The 17,827-nt window shown below is 39.2% G+C and overlaps 2 protein-coding genes across 5 annotated transcripts; one reads left to right on the forward strand and one right to left on the reverse strand.

Moving 5' to 3' along the window:
- Positions 1 to 946: 946 nt before the first annotated feature.
- Positions 947 to 13,944, reverse strand: LOC117647976. 4 transcript variants are annotated; one of them, XM_034390009.1, is made up of 15 exons: positions 13,765 to 13,855; positions 13,614 to 13,668; positions 12,853 to 13,018; positions 12,516 to 12,671; positions 12,215 to 12,433; positions 11,880 to 12,129; positions 11,580 to 11,791; positions 11,246 to 11,506; positions 10,935 to 11,166; positions 10,531 to 10,830; positions 10,247 to 10,455; positions 10,078 to 10,166; positions 9,863 to 10,002; positions 9,590 to 9,739; positions 947 to 7,595 (listed from the first exon to the last, which is right to left on the reverse strand). In XM_034390009.1, the coding sequence occupies exons 3-15, from the start codon at positions 13,012 to 13,014 to the stop codon at positions 4,918 to 4,920; spliced, it is 5,058 nt and encodes a 1,685-aa protein (XP_034245900.1). In that variant the 5' UTR covers positions 13,015 to 13,018; positions 13,614 to 13,668; positions 13,765 to 13,855; the 3' UTR covers positions 947 to 4,917. The 4 variants fall into 4 exon arrangements, with proteins under 4 accessions (XP_034245900.1, XP_034245899.1, XP_034245901.1 ...); XM_034390008.1 differs by lacking the exon at positions 13,614 to 13,668 and having other exon boundaries at positions 13,765 to 13,944; XM_034390010.1 differs by lacking the exon at positions 13,614 to 13,668 and having other exon boundaries at positions 13,708 to 13,844.
- Positions 13,945 to 14,216: 272 nt separating this feature from the next.
- Positions 14,217 to 17,215, forward strand: LOC117647978 (activating signal cointegrator 1). Its single transcript, XM_034390013.1, has 13 exons — positions 14,217 to 14,374; positions 14,622 to 14,725; positions 14,867 to 14,982; positions 15,060 to 15,229; positions 15,302 to 15,401; positions 15,473 to 15,591; positions 15,670 to 15,818; positions 15,896 to 16,059; positions 16,140 to 16,276; positions 16,350 to 16,528; positions 16,609 to 16,730; positions 16,840 to 17,034; positions 17,114 to 17,215. The coding sequence occupies exons 2-13, from the start codon at positions 14,643 to 14,645 to the stop codon at positions 17,206 to 17,208; spliced, it is 1,629 nt and encodes a 542-aa protein (XP_034245904.1). The 5' UTR covers positions 14,217 to 14,374; positions 14,622 to 14,642; the 3' UTR covers positions 17,209 to 17,215.
- The last annotated feature ends 612 nt before the right edge of the window (positions 17,216 to 17,827 follow it).

Consider the following 17,827-nt stretch of genomic DNA (forward strand, 5'->3'; position numbering starts at 1 on the left):
GATATCAGTTTTCTCAAACAATAAAAAATATTCAATAACATCTTGTATAAAAACAGATTGGGAAGAAGCCCACATATTTATAAAGGGAGTATTAAGAAGTCATCCAAAATAATTCTGTAATACTTCATTTGACATAAGGCATTTTCAAATCCAACAAAAAGAGGAAAACACTAGTTAAGAAAAGTGACCCCATCAACTATGAGGAAAATACCTTCTAAAGCAAATAATGTTTCTTTTTTTTTAAAATTTTAAACTACTTTGGTGCATTGCACGTATCATATAAAAAATAACTACCATTGACCTTACTAAAATTTTGAGATGGTTGTGTTCTCAACCCAGGTACTATAGCATAAAATAAAGTGATTGTATGGATCATTGGGATCCTCAAAAGTTTAGTATAGATAAACAATTCTGCTCCTAACTGTCCTAAAAAGATATTTATTAAGTGATGTACTTCCTCCAAGGTTACTCAACCACCGTGTGGCAATTTCTCTCTCCCAACTACGCGCAACAGTATGGGCAGCTGCTAGGCAGAATCGCTGGGGAAAACTAGAACATTGTCAGAAGAAAACGGGGGTGAAGGGGACTGTGGAGGCGAACAGCGACTTGCCGAACTGAGGCTGCTGGAGCTCAGATCAGAACAGCTCGCGAGTGATTGGCACCCTCCTAGAAGAAAACAAACAAAAATAAATTGTAGTCTTTTGTGTTGTGACCTGCCTAGATCTTAAAATCTTGCTTGAGTTTTGATTGAGCCCTGTAATGCTAATAGTGGAGTTGCAGAAAGAGAAGAGAATTTGTGTCTTTTGATGTGTCAACTGTATCCTCAGAAAAAGTTTAAAATAAAAAACAACAATAGTACTTATTCTTCTGACAGGAGATTATTTATATAATCAACAAACCATCACGAATAATGTAGATTGGGACTTGGTACAAAAAGAGATGAGGCTTTGAATATAAAAATAAATGTATTTGCATATAGTGTACAACACAAATCCAGGTTCACAAATACAAGAATGTCAATATGCAGACACATCTGAATCATTTTGGCAATGTTTCATCAAAAATTCTGTTTACACAAATTTCGCTTATGCCAGAAGAAAAAAAAATACAGGCTGATATAGGAGTGGGTGGATCATGTGCCTATAAAGTTGCCACAAACTGGAGATAACTGTGCCAAAGTTCCTTATTAACAATAATACAGTATAATGTTGAAATATCAATGCTCACTATGACAGTATGAGAGAGGGGCAAAGGGCACCCTCCTCTTATGACGACAGTGATGTTCTCTAGTACCTCCCATAAGACATGGTACATACTGTTCATACCCAGCCAGGTTTTGAAGTAAACACAAGGGTGAAAGGAAACAACGTAGGCCTAACAGAACAGCTCAAAAAGGACATTAGAGTTTGTTTCTTTGTTTGAAAAATTATACTATAATAGAATTCAATTCAAAGAGCAGTGGTGGCATATGTCACCAGGTTCTAGGTGTCATCTTGAACTATTGTTTTCTAAATGTTTACTTTGCTAAGTATTACAGACATACTAACACCTAAAATGAGGTACAACACTAAAACCTTTATTGCATAGAGTTAATTAAATTAAGCAAGTCTGACAAAATTTACCCAGATACATGAAAATAATTTCAAAAGTTACATTGAAATCTCATCTTGGTGATCCAAACCTAAGTGCTAAATGTGACAGACAATGAAGTTATAATTCCAGAGTCTTACCAGGAAATAAATTTCCTCTTTGTAAAAAATACTGGATGAATGAACTCAAAAAGAGCTCTCAAAGTTCATAGTCGATGAGCAAAAATACAAGATAATCACACAAAGTGTGAACAGCAATGCACCAAGAAACACCAGTGGTTGTGTTCAGGTGTTATTCACAAGCCTGTCTGACAGCGCAGCAGGAACTTATCACCACTTATCACATTCTCACGATACATTAGATCTTATACCTTGCATTCTTTGTATTCCGTTCATCGACATGCATGACGTAACTAGTTCTCACAGGTTTATTTTTTTGTTTTCTTTTGGCTTTGCATTTTGCTCAGCTCATAAAATAAGCACTTTTCACTTTGAAGAAAGTGTAAGTTGAACACAACCATGACACAACAAAATTCAGGAACTTAAATAAAACTTATGCCAATTTCACAAAGAACAAAAACAGAATTGAAACAGCCTTGTTGTTGGCACTATTTCAACTCCACTGTCTAATATGTAATTGGCATAAAGGCAGATTTCTAAAACATTAAAATCATCATAAGCCAAGCAAAATAGATTTTTTTTGTACGCTCTTTTCAGAGTTATGACTTTATCCTGCAACAACGAAGCATGCCCAAAACAGCAAAGAACAGAAAAGTAAACACACTCAATGACAAGCTAATGGTAATCTTATAGGTATGGCATACCAAATACATTTTTGTTTTTGTTTTTGGTAGGATAGTGTTATTCCTTTCCTACAATATTCTCACACCAGCATTACCAAGTAAAATAATAAGTAGAAAATGGCATGTTGCACAATAATATCATAGAAATAAGTTAGTGCACCAAAACAAATAATGAGAAACCCCAATATACCAGTATATCATGATAAATAGAACATGAGAGCATGCATGTTTATTGGCTTTTGAGATTTTAATATTTTTTTCTTAGCTTTTACATTTCTTTGGCTAAACACAGTCTGAAAGAAAAATCTTCCTACCTGAAGACTGCTCATTCATTATACAATCAACAAATCTCCAATGACTGAAAATAAATTATAATATAGTCGCACACAGTATACACTAATGGTTGCAATGCAAACACACTTGATTTTTTTTTTACTTTCATCATAAAAATATTGCAGAGCTAACCAGAAAAATTAGTTACCATTACAACACTTCTGTAAAACACAAACATTAACACCCCTATTCCACCCTACATAGTTTCTAGCTATGCAACCAATGAAGATACATACAATGTATTTTTGTGTTTTATGAAATGCAGCAACAGAAAGAAACAGCTGATCAAATTGATGGACAAGTGTAATCCTATTTTCCTAAACAGATGGCAAAAACCATACAGAGATGATATCATAGCACTGTACTTAGCACTACCATCAAAATCAATAAAGGTATACAAATTCTATTTGATTAAAATGTACAGCCACAAAACTTGTGGAGATGAAAGTTGCCAACTGCTTTCATGGAAAGCAACTCTGTGGCATGAAGAATATTCCTTTGTTTTTAATACTGTGCACTTAATGCCCTTGAAAGTGTCTTGTCAGTAATTTTCTGAGATTGAACACAAGGTGGAAATTCTTAACACTTAAGCTTTTGAGTAACTTCAACAAATCTTGGCGAACCTGTGGTGTGTGTCGCGCCATGACCTTGACCTTCGTATCCTATTTAAGACCCAGCTGCCCAGAAGGAAGGCAACCAGTGACACAATCCGTCCAACTGTTGGCAAAAACAAATTTGATTTGATTCCCCCCTCCCCCTATTCTCCCACAAGTTTCCAAAAACGCTACTGAGGCAAACAAACTCATTTCCTCCCTTCTGATTTGTCCTCCTAGATGAGTCGCATAGAATGAAATGTTAACTCCAAGTTAGAAAATACTGGTAGGACATTCAGAAAAACAGACACAGAAGATCTGAGAGACATGTTAAACAGACATGCCCTAACCACTGCAGACCATACAAAATGCAGGTTGCAATGAAAGTTCCTTGAAATTCATAGAGATATTTACAAAACATTTAACAGAATAAATAGAATAAAACATGAACACAAATACACAAAAGCAAAATGCTTCAGTACAGCTATAATACTATAATTAAGAAAATAAACTTTTTTCTTCTTTCTGATAAGATTATTTTTCTGGGATTTAGCATTAAAATCTACACAAAATTATCTCACAAAGCATGATTAAGAGGAATTATACAGTCCATGAAAAAGTAGTGAAGAGCAATCAATCAAGAGTCTGACATAAAATGGCTTGAAAGAACCATTGACCTTAAGCATCTCAATTTTTACCCTTACTGACGTACATTTTCGCCTACCCAGTCTTTGTTCTAATCAAACACTGATCCCTCTGGTCTCTCTAAACTTCATCCAAGAAGTCACAAGAATAGAATGGTTTCACGTCATAACCATTGTTCTGCTTATGCCTACAACCCTGTTACAACAATGGGGATAAACCAAACGCAGTCCACCTTTACTGAATCAATTACCTACAAGCGATGCACAAGAACATGCATGAGATCTTGATCAAATTTTGTTTCAAAATACGAACAAGGAAAGAAGAAAAGAATCACATGGTCAGAGAAGAATCTCTAATTTAAAAAAACGTTACCATACATAAAGGTAAAGCAAAAAGGTAAGAATTGTAAAGTCATAAAATCCTAAGAAAACTCTTTGATATGAGGTCCCAATTAAAATGAGCACTTAACGCTTTATTCCAGAATTATTGAGGGCAGAAAAATTTATTCTATTTCTGCACATGATGATACAGAGGCCACACCTAGAACTCTTGACCCAAGACACAAAACTAAGACCATCTATATTCAAAGTTGGTTTCTTCAAAAAAAGAAAATGGGAGGACACTAAGCAGATTGTGAAATAGTGGTCAATAGAACTGACTCTACTTAAGCTCTCTATGATAGTCATTCATATCTTACTACTAACACTACAACAAAAACCGTTTCATTAAAATCCATTTAAAAGAAATAAAGGAAAGGGGCCACTTCAAACAATCTAGTAGACACATTTATAGGGCATTGTGCATTTGCAATAGACTGATATATTTTTATTTCACCCAAAAGAGGCAGTGCAGAAGATGCTGACTTTTATTGTAACTGCTCAAAGTGTCAATAAAAAAGATTGAATAAAGGGGCAAATTGATGAGATAAACTGTACAGGAGGAATATAATAACAACTACCGCCTTTTCTTTCTATGAGCTTTTGAACTTCTGTTAGGGATGGAAAGTGGTTTTTCAGGAACTTTGACAGGCTCTTCTGCTGGCTTTGGTACTTCAATGATTTCAACGGTATCTTCTCCTCCACCAATAATTTCCTCTACAACATTTTCTTTCCCTTTGGTCTTTGGAGAACTAGAAACACTACTGGGATCATTCTTTTTCCCCTTTTTGTTTTCTTTCAGGCAATTTTCTTCCGTCTTTGTTTCTTCTTCTTTGCATGCAGCATCTACTATTGCTTCCAAGTCCTCAAATGTGAGCTTTTCAATGTCCATTTCATGAGAGTTGATAGAGCTGGGTACTTCCCAACCTCTTTTAGGCTTTGAAACTTCTACAACTTCTCCTGCTGGGTTACTCAGACCTTTGGTGCCTTTATCAGACTTAATCTTTACTGGACATTTATCATCAATCTTTGAAGAATCATCAGATATATTAATCCATCCTTTCTTTGAGGCTTTGCTTGGCAGTGCTGGGAACATATCCGAATCATCTACATGATCAATGTTGCTTTGATTACTCCAAACATTGGAAACAGTAGTTTCAGAAGCAGAGACACTTTTGACAATTTCAGCCAATGGTTTGGTATTCTTGTTTTCAGGGTCATCAGGCTTCACTTTGGAGAGTTTTGAGCTTTTCTTGCCACTTCTAACTGGCACTTGAACAGGGGAGTCATCAAGTACAGGTGCCAGGTCAAAGGAATCCTCTTGGACTTCTACTTGAAAACTAGGTTCACTTTCTTTATCTTCAATTGCACAGGATATGTAACTGTACACAGAGTTTTCTTCCTCACCCTGCTGCGCTTCAACAAGTTCAGATTTACTGACAGTGTTTTCACTGTCTTTGGACTTACAGCCTCTCTTAGTCTTTCCAGGAGCAGCTGTTTCTTTACTCTCTGAAACAAAGCATGGGTCAGCAGGCATTTCTTGCTCTGCTTTCTCCATCTTTGTAGCTTTTTTAGAACCTTTAGATGGCACATCACTGATTACTTCACTAACATGACCCTCATGCTTGCATGGGTCTTTGGTTGGTGATTCCTCACGAGAGTTTTGCCTAGATTTTGACAACTTTTTACTGATCTTAGAAGATGTTTGTGATACAGGTTTTGAAGATTCAATGGTAGAAACAGTTTGATCACTGCTACCTTGCTTATCGGAGGTAAAATCTTTTTTTCTACCAGAATTTTTTACTTCTACATCAATTACTGCTTCTACCTTGGTCTCCTTATTAGCATCAAAGGTTGATTGTGAAACTCCTTCCCCTGCATCTACATCAACTTGAATGACATCCTGCAAAACCGAAGATACTACAGAAATACAGTCAGAAGTTTCTTTCTGACTTGTGAAGTTATGATCTTTACCTACAATAAGTTCCACATCAATTATATCATTTTTCAAACTTTCCCTCAAGGACTTCTTTTTAGTCTTCTTTGATGATGTTAACATGGGCACTTCATCACCAGGGACCATTTCAGGTGACACCAACAACCTCTCTGTATTCTTAGTTTCAGGTATTTCTTTCTGTGGGGATGGTGACTTTCTGTTAGCTGCTTTAGGTAAAATTTTAACAATTTCATTTGGAGAATATTCTTGAAGAAATTCTGTGTTTTTCGCCTTTTGGTCTAGAGCCGTTTCAACCACTTCTGCCACTTCAACTGCTTCCAAACTTTTGGACGTTTCATCAGATTTGTGGGAATTAGTATTGAGAGATAAAGTCTCTTCTGTCTGATTTGAATTTACTAGTTCATTGTTAGTTTCACTAAAGGACAATGGTTCCACTTCCTTCACTAATTCCTTCCCCCTTTTGACCTTTTTCCGAGTTGGAAGTGATTCTGAATTATTGGTGACCTTGTCAGTTTCAACATCCTTTTCTGCACTGCCTTCTTTCTGGCACTGCATCTCCCTCTCAGGAGTGCCCCCTTTTTTGTAACTAACCCCAACTCCACCCTTAATTTTACTTTTCCTCCTACCTCCTGGTTCTTTCTCAGCAACAGATTCCTCCCCTACACCTTTGGGACCTACATCAGCAAATCCAAGTTTCACTTCTGAGACTACATTTTCTTTTAGAACCTCAGGAGGCTCTTGTACCTTGTCTGCTGTTGGCTTAGCTGATTTCAATGGATGAGCTTGCATTGGTGGAGTTTCCTGAGTTGGCTTGGATGACTTTGGTGGTTTGAGTGGCTGCGGGTTCTGAGCCAACTCAACAGGCAGCCTCTGCAGTCTGGAGGCAGCAATGGTGGTGACGAGTTGTCGCGTCATCTGGGAGGGAACCCTTGGGTCGTGGGAATCGGAGTCCAGGGGGTCCAGGGGGTCCAGGGGGACGGGGATCAGGGGCGCAGAGGCAGGGATTGCAATTGCTTCCCAGTGGGATTCTGCCAGGCCGAGGCTTTGGCCAGATTGGCCAAGGCTTTGACTGAGGTCCAGACTCGAGTCGGCCTCCTCAATGAGATGGAGGCCTGTCTCAGCACTGGACTTGACCGTGATCTCAGCCCCACCAGGGTTCACCACTCGCCGGATAGGACTAGCCCTTGGGCTGACCCTACCTCTCCCCCTTCCCTCCCCCAGCCCTTCACCGCCTCCTTCTCCTCCTCCATCTCCACCACCTCCTTCTCCTCCTACAAGACCACAGTATCTTCTTTTCCCTACGAAAGAAAAAAAGAAAAGAAAATAAGCCAGAGTAAACCACCTTCTCGTTACATTTCTGCAGCTGTCAATCAAATGGGTCAGGGTAGCCTAACATAAAAACAACTTTCTGCATAGTCACAGGGAAAGAAAAAATTACACAGAATAGAAAATAAAGTTTAAATCACACTAAAATAAGAGTGAAATTTCAGGGGAAAATAGGGGAAGCTCAAGCGTTTTAAAGTATTAGTGCAAATTATCTGTTTTGAAGGTATGTGAAATTAAAGCCAAAAACACCAACACAGTGCAAAACATTACACACATGAAAATTGTAAGATGGTGTTTGGCCAAAAAATATTTCACAAATAGCATAAGTTGATACAGAGAGCAATAGCCCTTCAACCAAAAGATAACTATAGGAAATCAAATTGATACAATAGATCAGATCCACATGCATGGAGAAAACTTTTGGGCTGTACACCAAATTTGCAAACTTCATTATCTGACAAAACACACATGCATCTATTGCTGCTGCCTGGAAGAAAAACTAGCAAACTTGCAAGCTGCAGCACGAAAGGGTTCTGTACTGAGCCACTCACTCTGGCTTATTCTTTTCCTCTTTTCTTTCTCAGAAAGGAAAATGTATTAATAAAACAAATGTGTCACCAAGGTACCGCCACCACAACTTTAGATACCTCATGCCATCAGGCATGCATCAAAAGACACAAGATTGGCCCAATAAGAATTGAATCAAGCTTGAACTCCAGAGTAATATCAACCTTGACGTAATAACCGTTCCATCACCATTCTCTGACCTTAGGTGGAACAATGATGAGGGGGTAAGGGATGAACAACAAAGGAGCTTGTCTAGTATGAGCAAGGAATATTAGATTCATTACAACAATAAGGTTAATCTTTACTTCTAGAGTTAGATTCAATTAAGCTAATTGAAAGTATATTGGGCAATAAAACAAGCCCCCTTTCAACAAAACAATAGAGTTAAATTCTCTTATGTTACCGTTACCATTAAATTTCAAATGCCTTACAAGCAATGTAAGGACAAAATTAATAAATATGAACGGGCAAGTGGGAAGGTAGAATGGACAATAAATATGATGGGAAAGAATGGAGATGATCATATATACAGAACAGGATAAAGCACATAAATAGAATAGGTGGAGTTCTACAAAGCAAAACTAGTGAAACAAAATAAGAGCCTAATCTTACGCTAATTTAGAAGTGAATTTTTGAACAATTCCAATGTACCCAACCCTCACAGAGCTCCACTTCACATATTGAATTGGTCATAAGAAAGCTGCATTTCAAAGAAATTCATAAAACAAAGTCACTTAAAAGCAGGCAGTTGAGTTTAAATTTTAATAAAAATAACCAAAATTAATTTGGAAAGGGGTCAGTTGATACAAACACAGAGGAGCTCTTGGGGACAAGGCAATCATTAAGAAGCATTATACCAACAAATATCCAGTACAAACTTATCCAGGAAAACATTTGCAAGGTACAGCACCGAGCTTTAGAATTCTAAAAGCTCAGTATGAGTGGAGTATCTATGTATGACAGAGTAATTGTAGTGTTGCCTGTGTTTCAAGAGAGGAATGGATGTAGGAGATTTGTCACGGGATGAACCACCCCACTTACATAATAAAACTGGAGCGCACCCCATCAAACAAATAAGTGAAATGCATGTGAAAGAATTAAAATAAGTAAGTTATACACACCACCCTGGTTATAGGACCAAATGCAATTTGCTTTCTTCATTTCTTCGATTAACATATTACCTTGTTCATTCACATTTGCAACATTCAGAAATTATTTACAAATGAGACAGTTACAAATAATTTTTTTCAGAAACCATTCTTACCAATAAAGTTAGAAAAGTGAAGGAAATTTTCACTCAATCACAGAATCAAGCAATGCTTTCCTGGCTTTTAAATGTCTAGTTCCACACATTCAATCACCTACACATGTCCCCACTCCACAAGCAAAATAGACCTACCTTTCTCTCGTGAAGGTGCTCCAGGGCTCTCAAGCATAGCATCAGCAAGATCCTCTCGCAGCCTGGAGTCTCCATGGCCCCCCCAGTGCTCAGCATCCCCTGAATCAGCTCCATACACTTCCAACAAGTGGGGTGACTGCTCATAGCTACCTGCTCGACAAAACAAAACAACAAATGGGAGTTACTGAGACTGTTGAACTACAAAATAAGTTTATAAGATTGCTCCTATAACTTGGCTGAACAGAAGCTCAATAAAATGGAACAAAGACTTACTTCCAGATCCTGACTCAATCAAAACTGGAACAATTGGTCTGCCTCCAGAGGGCATGTTCACAGGGTTTGAACGAGCTGGTCGAGACACAGGTACCGTTCCAACTTCAACAGCTTCAACATCTTGCAGCAGCACATTTGACCTATAATATTGCGTAAATTAACCAACTAAAAACAAATCCTGCGGAAAACCATTGTGAACAAATAACAAAATTTACCCGGAAGTGGTATTTGTGTATGTTTTGAAAGTGATTTGAGGTCCCATCCACAGACGCCGATGAGGGCCAGCATGTGTAACAATCTCCACCTGAAACTCAACAAGTTGGTATCAAATACCCCATTTAAAAGTAAGCCAAAAAATAACGATTGTACTCAAATTTATCTTACCTGTGAAAGCCACCTTTCTTCAAGTTGTCCATTATTTTCTGACTCTACCGAAGGCATCCGGAGCTCTGGGCCACACAAAAGGAGGTTTGATGGAGACAGAGGAGGCAGAACCTCAGCAGAGTGGGAGGAACGTTGAAGTGGCCACTGGGCCTTAGCCTCTACTTCCAGCTCAATCTGGGTATCATCGCAGATTTTCTCACGTGGACCAGCTGCCATGGAAAATTACATCAGCAAAGAGGGAAGCAAATACATGAAAGCTCAAACTGCATGAGAATAGTACTTGCCTGTAACTGGTTTGGGGTCCAAATCATACTGAACTAGATTGCCGTGGTGGGCCATGACAAACAACGAGTCCACAGGGCGCCGGAGGACTTTGCTTGAATCTCTTGGCCCATCACGGGGATGAGTGGTTTGGGAATCAAGAAGCCACGCCCGAGGAGAGGCAAAGGTGGCACAAACCTTGAGAGAAATGTCAAGAGCACCAGCAGGGGGGAGTGGGGGATGGGGCGACTGCCGCAATTGAGACAGAGGAGATTGTACAGTGGGATGCGGGTAAGGAGGTAGACGAGGATTCGCATGTGGTCCTGTGAAATGATAAGGACAGTGTCAAACTTCTCCAGTTTCATTTTGTCATTTATCAAGTAAATCATCTTCAATAAATTTAAATTTATGATGAAGGTTAGCTAACCTGCAGGAAGGCAAGGTGGAGATTCTGGACTTGGCACTGGGCTACTTCGACCATCAGCACTGAGACCAGCACTGCGATGGAAGCGGCTCAATCGATTTACAACAAGTGGTGATCCATGAGTGCGGAAGCCCACTGGCCCACCATAAGGAGTAAGTGGAAAGACATGTGTTGTTCCACGCATTGTACTCACAGCCACCCAACGTGAGTCATAAGAGAAGGACACATTTTGAACCTGAAAACAAGTGAAAGTCTCAGTTTAAGTCCTAATTTAAGAACAAGCTAAGAGGCTTTGAGCATGTGTAGAGACGCACTTTAGCTGTTGTATCTCCTCTATGTAGAACATAGAGATGGTGTACTGCAGCTAAGGAAGAGCCACTTGGATGAGGTTGGAGCCGGAAAACATGAAAATCGTGGCCACGTCTATCAGCAGTCAGCAACAAAGTCCCACTGGGGTCAAACTCCAAAGCCACAATTGCCTCATTGTGGGCTATGAAGTGAGCAATGACTGCATCGGTTGCAACAGAATTGCCTGAGTGCCCTTCATCCAAGCCATTGCTTTTGTTTGATGAGGCCTGCAAAATTTAAATTGACATAGGAAACAAGTTATCCAAGGAAGCCCGTCTATCAGGGGAAATAAAAACTCACCTCCAGGTCTAACACAGTTACAATGCCAGGGGAACTATGATCCACACCATTCACAGTGGGTGGAGAACTGCCCAGGAGCCCCATAGAGCCACCAGCATGATTGCGGGGCCCCGTCAAACTGCTGGCCACTGACTCACTCAATCCACGAAGACCCCTCCCAAGTGTTTGGGCAGCTTGCAAGACAGTAGCTGTATATGACTGAGCGCCTCCACCTTAATGAAAGATAAGTGGTCATGAATAATTATCTTGTAGAAAATGGACTCAAAGTCTCATATCACTCAGAAAAAATTATGTTCTTACCTCCTACACCACCTGAGCTTCTCTGCCAGGCTACCAATTTTTTCTCGGCATAAGCAAGCCACCGCGAGCCAAGTGCAACTGGATTAGCATTGGGGCCAGGACTTGGATAGCATGTGGTAACACTTAAGAGTCGGTCTTCCAGAGAACAAGCATCAAACACAGCAATTCTTTCAGGAAACGTCACAATGACAGATCGACGATTTGCATACACATCACAAACGGGGTTTTTATTAAATTTGATACTTTTTACCTGTAATAAATTAAAGAAGAGACATAGAGGTAACTATACAGATATTGCAATATTATCAACAAACAATTTGTAAAAGAGCACTTACTTGGTCACCAGTTTTAAGGGAAATGAAACAAACAGAGCAAAATGGAGGACCAGGACCTGCACTATCACAAATAGCTACAAGTGGTCTCTTCGATGCATAAGGATCAGAGTTACGGGCTAAGTTAGACAGGGGGCTTGGAAGAATACGAAGAGTACGAACACTACCCTGGCTCCAAGATAGGACTTGAGTTGCTTCCCCATTTGCGGGGATGGCCCACACCTAAATAATCACAAACAAGGAAATGAGATGATAAAATTTTGTCTTGAGCAAATGCCGAGGATGACATTCCAAATGTAATCACCTGAACACCAGTATTGTAACCTAAAATAAGAATAAGTGGCAGCACTGTATCTGATGTGCAGTCAGGGAAGAAGGCTGGGTCATTGATATCAGCTGACTCAAAACGAGCCCATGTTATGGTTTCCTTACAATCTCCAGGTAGAGTGCTTGTGTAAGCCTGTAACATAGAAGAGTGTAAGGGCAAACACCAAAACACACAACATTGAATTAAATACAGCTACACAACACTGTTCCAGAGAGGAAATGTACATGTGGTGTAATCAATTTCAGAAAAAAAAGAAGAAAAGAGCTTCAAAATTTTGATGACATAAACACCATAATTGCTCCAGTTAGTTTACCTGAGGTACAACATCATTGATAAAGCCAGTGACACTGTCAATGATGGACGGGTCAGTCACAGGTTGTGGTGCAACTACTAGGCCTCCACCATTTGCAGAGACTGCTCCCCCGCCCTGGCGATTCATACGACCACCTGAGCGTCTTGGGGAGTCAGCTGACATCTTCCTGAGGACAAAAGACAAGAACCTATGTTGAATACATGCATCTACCTTGTTTAGCACCATACTGCCAATTTGGGCAACTCTCAATCAATACAGCATAAACACGATTTGACAATAATTGGACTTAAAATGAATGTAATCAGAATTAAAAGAGGAAAATTTTAATACTAAACTCAAGCTATTTTGACTGAAACAATGAGATGGAAAAGTTTGTGCTGATAAGCAACTCACTGCACCAATGACACCTCAGACAAAGAAAACTATTTCATATCACAAAAAATCCCAGGAAAAAGTATAAATAGAGACACTTCTTGTGAACTTCAATCAGAAAATGAGGCACGGCTAACAAATTTGTACCAAGATTTCTTAGTTTAGACCCATTTTGGGTACAAGGCTGATTGAGTCACTTTCATAAGTATCCCAACATACAACCACGGGCAGTACTATCGTCGCAACAGCAAAATGAACCAACGTTTAATGAAATCGACGTCCTTTCACGCGAAAAATCGGAAATCAGAAAGTTACAGAAAGATGACCAAAAAAGAAACAGATCCTGTCTTGGCGACACAATCAGCTGTGAGTGTTGTGTTTAGGCTAACCATGAAAAAATAATAATAGAGGGTCCGTTCTAGCCTTGAACTTTTCCACGCCCCTCTGGAAGAGAATGAGCAAAGAACAGAAGTGAATTGTTACCCATCGAAGAAGTAAAGGAACTTTTCTTCACGTTGGGACTAAAGGAAATCAACTTACTGTTTTGAAGATAGAGAATAGTGGGAATTTCATAGGTATGACACTGGTCTGTCCTTTCTTCTGCAAATGCTACTGCGTCATTGTAACTGACAGCTGTTTTTGTTGTTATGAAAAATTTTATGTTCAGCGTAGCTTGTGTCAAAATATCTAGTTCCTAGTTTTATACTAGTTTGAAATTTCAAGGGCTGAATTTTGTTAACCAAGGGAGCGCTTTAGCTTATTTTCTAGGACTAACCCGAAATTTTTCAATTTCAGACGTTCATTATAGAGCTTTATCAGCGTTGTCGAAATTCGACTTTACACCGCAGAACTGTTAGTTTCTCATAGGGCTGGGGAGCTCATCTTTTGGGTGGCTTCAGAAAGCAAAGACGTCAAATGATCAATAATTCGCTGACAGCTGCTTTTCACCAGAAAACGCAGACTCTTGCTTGAGTGATAACGATAAAGAAATCACGCACGTATTGAATCAACAAAAAAGGAATGCAAATCTTTCCGTTTCAACGGGAACCAGCAAACACTAGCGCCTCGCGTGGGTAAAAGAGAAACTACAGAACTAAACAACACCGGCGTCGATTCATCGAAGCAGTGGCTCGTTGTTCTACGTTAGAAGGTTAGGTTTTCTCAAGATTTTCTAATTTATGGACTAATCTTCATTAATTCGTGATAGACGTCTTATGGCAATTAAGAACGTTGTTCTTTTCGATCTTTTACTCATATCATTATTGTTTATTGTCATCCACCAAATGTCTTTACCACGTATCAAACTACTCGACTACCGTCTGCTAACAACTTACTTTTTAATCTTTCAATCTCGGTGTTTTGTCCATTTTTTAAAAAACTCCTTATCAACCTTACAGAATAGTATCGTTGGAGGAAAGATGGGCGATAAATCAGCAACTGAATGGATACATGACCAGTTGTCACAAGTTTTGGGCTTTGAGGTCCCACAGGAAATGGTTGGGTCTGTACACTTGTAGCGATGTGACATCATTTAATTTTTCTGCTAATATAGCTTTACTACCATTCGCTTCTTGGTCAAAAAAAAAGAAAAAGCTTAGTACTCGCCTTTTCTTCTCTCTTTATCTCCTTCAAATTCTTACAGGTACATAGTCTCTATGGAAACAGGACAAGACCTAGAAGATTACTGCCGATCTCTACTGAACTTTGGCAATCCTCAACATAAGCAGTTTTACGACAGTTTGCTGATCCGCCTTAAAGGTCTCATCTATAGAGAAAGTGTTTTAAAAATTGCGTATCAATTTACATAATTAACGTTGACCCTTGTCTGCCCTAAGGCTCTTCCAATGCTGGTGGCCAGCCCCAGCCAGTGGGTTACAAAAAATCCCAAAATGAAGAAGTTTATTTTGTTGGCAACTCAGACAAGAAGGGAAAGGGCAAGAAATCTGGATCAAAGCCTGGTACTCAAGTAAATCATGATGATCAGAAACCAGCACCACCCCTATTGGTCAGTTGCTCAAAGTATCCTTGCATTATAGTTTTTGGGTTCCTATTACAGTTTAAAATTTTGTTGTTGTAGGAAGAACCTGAGACCAGTGCACCTGGCATTAAAAAACGTCCTAAATTTGTCAACCTGTATTCTCAAGAAGGCCAAAATAAAGATACCATTCTACTTAAAGGTGGGATTTAAGCTTAAACTGCTTTTTTTTATTCTGGTAGCCTGAAGGATTAATTGATAAAATTGTTTTAGGGCGACATGCCTGTGAGTGTCAAGCAACCAAGCATAAGTTAGTCAACAACTGTGTTAAATGTGGCCGCATAGTTTGTGAGCAAGAGGGTGCAGGGCCTTGCTTCTTTTGTGATAATCTGGTAATATATTACACAAATAATCTTAAAAGTCTCTCACATTTTAGACAACAAATCTCATTCTGTTTGTTTGTCTAACAGGTTTGCTCACCTGAAGCAATGAAAGTTCTTCAAAGAAATTCAAGGCAATCAGAAGGTCTCTTGAAGAAGCTCATGAGTCAGGGTAAGCCATCAGATGTTGATGCTGCAGTAGCTCAGCGCAACCGTTTGTTAGAATACGACCGTACCAGGTACAGTATTGTCTCATATTGACCATAAAATTATCTACTTTACAATACAATGAAAGATCTGTGGCTTGTCTCCCTAGTGAACGGCGCACCAAAGTAATTGATGATGAGAGTGATTATTACTCATCTAGTTCGGTTTGGCTGTCGGAGACAGAAAGACAAAAGTTAAAGAGCCAGGAAGATGCTGAACGAGCTCGCAAGCATGCTTCTAGAAGGGATGCACGCTTTACCCTTGATTTTGCAGGTTTGTTGGTTAAATGGTTTTGAACATAATGGCCGATTTTGATTGATTTTATTTTTATTTGTTGTTTCTTTTTTTTTCAGGACGTCAAGTTGTTGAAGAGCAAGTTCTCTCTGAAATAATTAATGAAGAAGAGAACAGGAAAGCCCTAAAAGAACTACAATTAAGTGGTGGTAGTGCTGGTCTCATGGACCCTGGAATAGACTTCCCGGAATTAACAGTATGTCACCTCATTTTGAGTGATTGTAATTGCATCAAACATTTCTACTGAGCTCACTTTTTAATGTTTCCAGTTCCAAGGGTCTGTTATGGAAGATTTACCTTGGAGACACTCTCCATCCCCTGAAGGCGATAGGAACTTCCCCCAGTCCAACCGTGTCCAAGACAAAGAATTCCTTGAAATGACAGATTCTGGACGTTGTCTTAGTATGCACCAGCCGTGGGCATCTCTTTTGATTGTAGGAATAAAGCTGTAAGTTCCCAGTTGCTCTGACATCTGAAATCTTTGGATTATCATAAATTTGTATTAAGAAGTGTGATTAAACCCTACAGCCATGAAGGTCGTAACTGGTACTCTGCTCACAGAGGGCGGCTCTGGATTGCTGCCGCCGCCAAAGAGCCTGATATGCAAGAAATCAAATCATATGAAAAGGCAATAAGTCTTCTGCGGGGAGGTAAGCCATGAGAACAGAGGTCAATTCGAGGGTCAATTCATACAATCTGCTATATTGAAATTTAAAAAAAATTCATTATGTGATTGTTAAATTTTCTTGTGTCGATCAGATCCCAACATCCGCTTCCCTGAGCATTATCCTACTGGATGCTTGCTTGGCTGTGTCACAGTAACCGATTGCTTAGCCCAAGAGGAGTATCGTCAAAGATACCCAGAAGGAGAAAGTGATTCACCATTTGTTTTTATTTGTGAAGATCCTTTGGCTTTGCCTGTACGCTTTCCAATGCAAGGTCAACACAAAATTTGTAAGTGTTTCTCTCTTTTTTTAAAATTTTTTAATTGTAAGAGAATTTATTATTACAGTAGTTTCTTTGTCACTTCCAGATAACCTTGATTCAAAGATTCATAATGCAGCTCAAAAATCTATTCAAAGGATGGCTAAAATTCGTGCTGAAAGATACAGTGAAATAAAATCGTAAATGCAATTAAAATGTTGGAAATTCACAGTTTACAATTTATGTGATACTAATGTACAACTGATCATATTGATATATTTTTATTATATTAAAGAATAGATTATTTTCCTTTCTTCAAGGAATAAAAGAGATCTTATCTTTTTATTTTCCTGTAGTACCATGGTAGTACTGAAATATCCTGCGCGTAGCGTGTTTGTAAGCCACTAGAACCTGATGCCCACACCGAACCCTTCCCTCAAGTAAACCTCGTTAAAATGGGCAGGATCTCGGATATTTTCCCTAGGCTTCCAAGGGTTGACAAGTGCCGCGATCGCGGAAACGAATGAGAAAAGAGTGAATGAATGGGGAATGGGCGTAGTGCGGGGCATCTGTCCTGTCCCGTTAGCTTCCGTGGCCCGCCGCTTCCAAACCACGCGCCTTTCACTTTCGAGAGAAAAGTTGACATGTTGTCGACCAATCACAGCTCAGTAAGAGAGCTGGAGTTCGTTGAGGGTCTAAATGTAACTGTCACAATCGACGCAAATTTTCTCTCCAAACTCCAATTGCCTCATGGCAAGTATTTTTTATTAAATTCAGCTCAGGAGATGAGGTAGCTTCATGATATCATTTGAGCTTTAAAAAA

The sequence above is a fragment of the Thrips palmi genome, unplaced genomic scaffold, assembly GCF_012932325.1.
Source record: "Thrips palmi isolate BJ-2018 unplaced genomic scaffold, TpBJ-2018v1 HiC_scaffold_3, whole genome shotgun sequence".
Taxonomy (NCBI): Eukaryota; Metazoa; Arthropoda; class Insecta; order Thysanoptera; family Thripidae; genus Thrips; species Thrips palmi.

What these genes read in the sequence shown, in the direction of transcription:
- LOC117647978 (XM_034390013.1), top strand. Translation starts at nt 14,643, where the DNA reads ATGGGCGATAAATCAGCAACTGAATGGATACATGACCAGTTGTCACAA. An exon ending in AATAAGTCTTCTGCGGGGAG is followed by an intron (nt 16,731 to 16,839) that starts GTAAGCCATGAG and finishes TGTGTCGATCAG; the next exon opens with ATCCCAACATCCGCTTCCCT. An exon ending in GCAAGGTCAACACAAAATTT is followed by an intron (nt 17,035 to 17,113) that starts GTAAGTGTTTCT and finishes TGTCACTTCCAG; the next exon opens with ATAACCTTGATTCAAAGATT.
- LOC117647976 (XM_034390008.1), bottom strand. Translation starts at nt 13,014, where the DNA reads ATGTCAGCTGACTCCCCAAGACGCTCAGGTGGTCGTATGAATCGCCAG. An exon ending in GGACCCCAAACCAGTTACAG is followed by an intron (nt 10,456 to 10,530) that starts GCAAGTACTATT and finishes TTTCCATGGCAG; the next exon opens with CTGGTCCACGTGAGAAAATC. An exon ending in AAGAAAGGTGGCTTTCACAG is followed by an intron (nt 10,167 to 10,246) that starts GTAAGATAAATT and finishes GTTGAGTTTCAG; the next exon opens with GTGGAGATTGTTACACATGC.